Here is a 6,993-nt window from a genome sequence, read left to right on the forward strand (position 1 = left end):
GTCTTGGGGTAAATTATTTTTGTTTCCCATCCATAGATCTAAGTTGCACTTGAAATGGGCAAGGATGAAGTTTGTTTTATGTGGATGGGAATTCTGTTCCATAGCAGAAGTATCCTCTGCAAAATATACCTGTCCCTCCAAACCATTCTGCTGATTTTGCAGAAGAGGTTTAGATATGTAGACTGAGTATTTCTGGTGCCATTTAACTTGATGACCTATAGTAAATAAATTAGTAACTGGTCAGGGGATCCCTTGTATGCCAGATACAGGTAACCTCTTAGCAGTCTGTAAGATACTGAGTATAGTGAAAGGGCTTTAAGTCGGTGCATGTAGGACTTGTTGTTTAAGCCGTGTATCCTTTAATAAGGTATCTCTGTCAGTGTTCCAGTTGTTGCATGTGTCTAGACAGATACATGCCAAAGGGGGCATTATATTTAATGATTGGCCTAATGGGGGCTGAGTAAAGGGTGCAATGGCATCTCTAGATCCAGACAAATCCCTTTGTTTATAAACTGTGCATTACAGAAGGACTTTCTTACAATAGTAGACACGTTAATCAGAAGTTAGGTCACTCTTCTCATCAGTTCCTAAATCACAAACAACTGGGGTCAGCTCTTAGGGGCATATTGTAAATATAGTAGTTCTCGTGGGTAGATTACTTCCCCTTTACTCATATATTATCAGACCCATTACTGAATACAGTACATGTTTTGAAATGTATTTATCCAAACAAATCACACAAATTGAGAGATCTCAGAGATTCATAACTAAAAAGATCAGTGGCCTCAAAAATCTTAGTTATCACTAGAGAGTGGCAGCCCTTTCTTTGTACTCAAGTCTCTTACAGACTCTTCCATGGAGATCTATGGCTTGCCTATTGTACCATGAAAGATCCAACCCAATTTGATCTCCTATTCCTTCACAAAATTAGTGGTTTATTAAATTCTTAAAGGAACTAGACTATCATCAGTAGATAAATAAGACACAGCATGGTAGATTCATATCCCAAAGTAACAGTTATCTCTGGACAAACTCCCACTACATGTCAAGCAGAGCAGCACCCTTGCCACCTTCGAGGTAACCCTAGCTATAAGATGAGTAGCCTCAAATTCTCTCCTAGTCTGTTTTGTCTTGTCCTCCTTGAGGCTAGATGGAAATAGTGGTTTTTGGGTATCTTGAAATGGTCTGCAGACAGATTTCCCACTGCTTGCCTGTGAACCTAACATTTTCTCTTTTCTGACTATTAAAAATCAATGAGATTTCCTTACAGCTCTTGGATTGCCTGTCAGTGTTTATTTATTTATTTGTATTTGTTTTCCTGGGCAAAACACTAATCTCCATAGACCTTTTTCAGATCTGGGAGTGGTATCTGGCTAAGTAACAGGCTCGGAGGTATGCAGGCAATTGAAGAAGAGGGAATCAAACCTTGCACCACAAGAAACAACTTATCTGCTCCTTAATCCTGTAAGCCAACTTCCAGTCAAAACACGATGTTGTTTCCCTTCATATCCTTGTATTTCCAAAGGATGTCCTCTTGCAGGGATATGATAACTGTCAGACTCCCACCTTAATCTGGTCTTCTTCTTAGAATTTACTAGGTGTGTGGAACTAACATGGCTTACACCCCATTCAGTTTCTTGCCATAAGAGGGAGAAAAAAAATGTGCAGTATATGCACCCTAGACCTTTGTCAGTGTTGCCTAATTTCTACTGTTTACAATTCCCAACAAGCTTTCTAGGCTGAATAACCAAACACCACACATTGCCAACAAAATTCACTGCTTACAGTTTTGTTAATGTAGTCAGCACAATCCTGTCACACAGCATTATTCTTCTGCGTGACTTTTGCCATCCTTTGACTGACCCTTTCAACTTCAAGGCAGTATAAAATACCCTTTTGTTTTTTATATTCGCTCGAAAATTTGTAGCAAGGCAGTGAATCCTAGAATTTGCTAAAACAGACACAAAACTTCTCTTTGCTTATTCTGTGTATAGTAAAGGGAATATTTTCTGACATTAATTATGCCTTAGTTTCGGGATGAGTTGACCTTTTAATGTGTTTTCACCACCTGGCTGGTCTTTAGTATAAAAAAGTTTTCCTAGAAGGCCACACTTCTTTATACTGAGTAGTTTAACAAATTTGTACAGGAGCTCATTATGTAGAGTGTTGTTTCCCTGATCTAAGCACATGCTTGAGATTACCCATTCACAATTAGTAGCAATCTGTATGAATGCAAACCTATTGTAGGTAAATTACACACACATCATCCACTGACACAGTAATGCATCTGGTCCAACAGTGAAAAATTAAACATTTTTCTAGATAGCATCTTAAAAAATAAGGCTTTTGTAAAAGTTGAGACTGGTCAGAAAATGTCAATAAAAGTCTTTAGTGGCAGGATTTAACTATTTGGATATGATATGTCTCCTAGCTCTGGACAGCAGTATTGTGCGTATTGTATTTCAACTGTAGCACTCCTGCATTCCTGATTATACACATTCCATACATAGAAAACAAAGGGAATCTAAAAAGCTCAAGTCAGATCTCATAACTCATCTGCGACCCAGAGGGTGACAGTACTAACAAGAAACAGTGTAAAGGATTGGTCCAGATAAAATCAATTTAGATAGCAGATGTAAGAGACTTTCTCTCTAATGCCTCCCCTGTGGTTGGAGTAAAGACAACTTGTTGAAGTTTCAGGTAGTTTATTCAGCTAAGCAGGTAGCTGGATTATTGCACATGCTCTTTAGAACAAGAACACTCACCCATCTACCGACTTAACTGAATAAAATAAATGAAACTTCAACAAGGTGTATCTTTTCCTCCCGTACGGAGAGCATCAGAGAGAGAGTCTCCAAGACATGTTAGCAAAAGTCATTTTTTTCTGGTCTCATCTTTATACTCTGCATTCCATAACTAGGGTATATGACACTGTGGAAAATATTTTGAATGCTATGCAAGTTATTTAGTAAGACAAACCTGTCACAGTATCTCTTTATCAAATTTTGTTAGTAGCATTGTATGACTTCCTTCCTTTCTTTAATTCCTTCCTTTCCTTAAAGTAAAAAACATGCATCCTATCCCACAGTAACTGTTATTACTATGTCTGCATTAACATGACTGCACAGAGATACTGAAAATGCTCTGTCCACTGGAAAAAGTATCCAAATGCAAAACATTTGAAATTTTGGTTCCTTGGGGTTCAAACCTCCTCAAAGCTTGTTGTGCTTTAGAGGGCGACAGCTCTGCTCCTTCTACTTAATATAATCAGTTCTGTGGTCAGTATACCTCAGAGAAAAGATGCAAACCCATTTAAACTCCATCCATCAACCAACCTACCTTTCAGTCATTACTGCAGTTTAAACATTTTTCATTTTGCTCTCCCATTGTTTGTCTTTAGCAGTAAGTATTCTGTCTACTGTCGTATAGCCATTGAATTTTCTAGTAATACTGGTGATAACAAAAAAAGGTGAGCTTTAAGTTGCCTTTCTCTTCCCCATGTTTGATGTCATATATGCCTTTTGATGGTGTGCAGCATAATACTTTGTTCATTTCAGCTTTCCTAAATTGTCATCTCCTCTCTTTTACAGATTCAACAGAACTTCCCAAGCGTCTCAGCCTTGACAGTTCCTCATCATTGGAGTCTTTGGCATCTGCTCAGTCTGTATCCAATACTCTGCCTCCTGGATACCAGAACCCACCATTCTCTCCTACATGCCCAGACAGTCTAGCTTCTGATGCAATTTCTGTCTACAGTCTGAGCTCCGTCACTTCATCAATGAGCTTCATGTCTAGGACTGAGAGCACATCTGAAGGCATGGGACATAGGGGTCGCCAAGATTATGAAAGGCCTAAAAATATATACCCTCTGAAGTCTTCTGTGCCACGAAGCAGGTCTTCTCCACACACAAACGCAGGAGCTAGTAGAGAAGAGGAAGAATATGAAGGCTTTTCCATCATCAGTAACGAACCACTGAGCACATACTCAGATGCTCTGAAAATGTCACTGTCTCCTGGCCACAAACAGTCTAAGGCTATTTCAGGAGCAGCCAAGTCATCTGTTAATTCTAAAGGCAGCATAAGCACTCCAAATTCTCCAGTAAAAATGACTCTGATTCCAAGTCCAAATTCACCTTTTCAAAAAGTAGGAAAACTTGCTAGCTCTGACACAGGAGAGTCAGACCAGTCAAGCACTGAAACAGACAGTACCGTGAAATCCCAAGAGGAGAAGTCAACAAAGCTTGACCCACAAGAGCTAGCCAAAAAAATCCTGGAAGAAACTCAGAGTCACCTAATTGCTGTTGAGCGCCTTCAGAGAAGTGGAAGTCAAACTGATAAAATTAATGAAATCAGTGATGGTGCTTCAAATCTTGCTGGTGCATCTGCTTTCAGAGCATCTGAAACCAGTGCATTCAGCAGGCCACTCAGTTCTACTCTAAAAAGCCAATCTTCACCTGTGAGCATGAAACCAAAGCCACCAACAAGGAGTTCATCTCTTCAGAAGATGAGTTCAGGATATAATAGTCCAACAACTTCTGAAACATCAATCAAGGAAGACACAGGTCAGCACAGTGGCCAGCCTTCTCCAACTATTGACTCCCATGGTTTTGCCACTGATCAGCACAGTTTTAAATTAAAATATCCAAGTTCTCCATACAGTGCTCATATTTCTAAATCTCCAAGAAATATGTCTCCAAGCTCAGGGCAACATTCTCCTGCAGATAGTACTTCATCTCCAGCACTGTCTTATTCTTCTACTGGCTCTACACGGTCTAGTCCTGCTGATGCCCCAGATCTGGACAAATTAAAACTGACTGCAATTGATGAAAAAGTCCAAGCCATACATAACTTAAAGATGTTTTGGGCCAGCAGTTCTCCGCATTCCTCAGGGCCCATCAAGGCACTCCGAGGACCCCCTGGCACAATGACTTCAAAGAGAGATGTTTTTAACTTATTGAATCTATCACCTCGGCACAGTAAGAAGGAAGAAGGAGTGGATAAACTTGAACTCAAAGAACTGTCTTTTCATGAAGAGCTTACTCCTTCTCCTAAGACTCCAACCAATGGTCACAGACACCATGAAACTAGCAAAGTAGTCCCTTCATCCATCACTGCATCAACAACCAGCAGTCCTGGTGGAATACGTCCATTGAGATTTCCATCAGGAAATGGTTACAAGTTTCTCTCACCTGGAAGGTTCTTTCCTTCTTCAAAGTGCTGACTTGTTTTAATATTTGCCTTTACCACCATATTTCACATGTAGATTATTAAGTAGTCCTGTGTCTGGACTCTCAGTATGAGACTGTTCTTGCTTGGTCTGACAAGCGGTAACTAAAGACTTAACTGTCATAATATTTGCATCAAGAATCCAATTTGAATGGGTTAAGCTGAATGACATAGACTTAATATAGACACAAATGACAAGCATTTCATCAGCGGATATGAAATGATCTCATTCACAATAATTATTGTTTTGTTCCTTTTTTTTGTTTTGTTCCATAACCTGTTACTAGAGGTTTTGCCACAGTACCATAATTTGAACAAACTTGCAGGGGTATTATGTGTAAGATGACTGATTAACATAGGTCTGGCTCCATGCAGGAGATCTTCACAACTTTTAATTGTATGCTGTGTTAGCCAACTTGATCTACTTGGACATTTTTTGTAAAATAAATTCTGTGTTTCCCAACAGTATTAAACTTTTTTATATTAAGAAATTGTACCATGTAAAAAGAATTTCATATTTTTATTGAAATTGCTATGGCATTTGGCCTACATTCTTTGTGATTTAAGTGTCTATATTAAAGCATGACAGCTGTTACTATTCAAAAGTTGTGCATGCAGATCATTGTTTTAACATCCTTCATTGAATTTCTGGTTAATTGATGTACTTGTTTTCAAGGGTCTTGCTTTTAATACAGAGTAAGACATATGTTCAGAAAATCTGGAGAAACTGAAAACTTGAAAGTTAATCCCCCCTCCCCTAAGACACACAACTTTCTTTCTCCATCTGTCAAGAATGGTTTCTATTCTGACCTGCCACTGTTTTATGCTGTGTCAAAGTCATCACACAGCAGTACTTGCAGAACTTTCGTACTCATGGTAAGTGTTATAGAAGTTCTGAGTATGTACATTTCATACTCCACAAAGTCTACAAAGTCTTGTTCTTAGGTGTCCAAACCTTTGATATTAAATGTCACATATTGCTTATTGCCCATTTTCAGTCTAATTTTTCATCTATCCTTGTGAGAGAAGAGAGCAGCAACAACCACCACTGAATGCCATTGTTTAATATAAAAATGATAAAAGTTCAGCAAAAAACATTTGACAACAATGATAAGCGCTTTCGGACTGTGCCCTTCATCAGATAAAATGCCCCATCCAACCCATTAAATATATTTAAAATGAGGACCAATCACAACTCAATATTGAACCTGCTGTATTTTGAGGGTGGCTTCATTGGAATGACATCATTCAATCCCGAATAAACATATGCCATAAGCTCTATTATCCATTTTGTTTCCTGATATTCTGTGTCATTAATAATAGTACCTCCTCTAACACCCTTGTAAATGTTCTGTATGGCCATAAATGTAAATTGATGTCCTGCATGCTGGGATATGTGTCTATAAAGGGCATTGTGTAGTTCCTCTTTTATTTATTGGCTGATGTCCTTCCCCCTTACCTTCATGACTCAAAATATCTTTGAGGTTTTTATTTCTCCTAAATCCAAAATTTGGTTGTTCTCCCACCAGTTTCCCAGTTTTCTCATCTGTAAGCAAAATCTTCCAGATGAGAAAATTGGGAAACTGGTGGGAGGAACTACACCATGCGGGAATTGTAAAGCCTGTAGGTACATTAATAAGGAAGCAGGATTCACCCATCTAGTTACTGGTAAATTTTATCATTTTGGTGCCAAGGCTAACTCTAGAACCAGTAATGTTGTTTATTTGGCAACCTGTCAGGCATGCACCTGTTATTATATAGGGAAAA

The 6,993-nt window shown here is 38.7% G+C and overlaps 1 protein-coding gene across 3 annotated transcripts in view; it reads left to right on the forward strand.

Annotated features, from left to right (window-relative positions):
- Positions 1–5,831, forward strand: part of TTC28 (tetratricopeptide repeat domain 28) — a 1,879,863-nt gene extending 1,874,032 nt beyond the window's left edge. For all 3 annotated transcript variants that reach the window (XM_044068299.1, XM_044068301.1, XM_044068300.1), the window contains one exon: positions 3,591–5,831. In XM_044068299.1, coding sequence (XP_043924234.1) covers positions 3,591–5,221 — 1,631 coding nt within the window. In that variant the 3' untranslated portion in view covers positions 5,222–5,831. The remainder of the gene's footprint in view (positions 1–3,590) is intronic.
- The last annotated feature ends 1,162 nt before the right edge of the window (positions 5,832–6,993 follow it).

The sequence above is a fragment of the Protopterus annectens genome, chromosome 4.part0 (genome assembly GCF_019279795.1).
Source record: "Protopterus annectens isolate FY-2018-M chromosome 4.part0, PAN1.0, whole genome shotgun sequence".
Taxonomy (NCBI): domain Eukaryota; kingdom Metazoa; phylum Chordata; order Ceratodontiformes; family Protopteridae; genus Protopterus; species Protopterus annectens.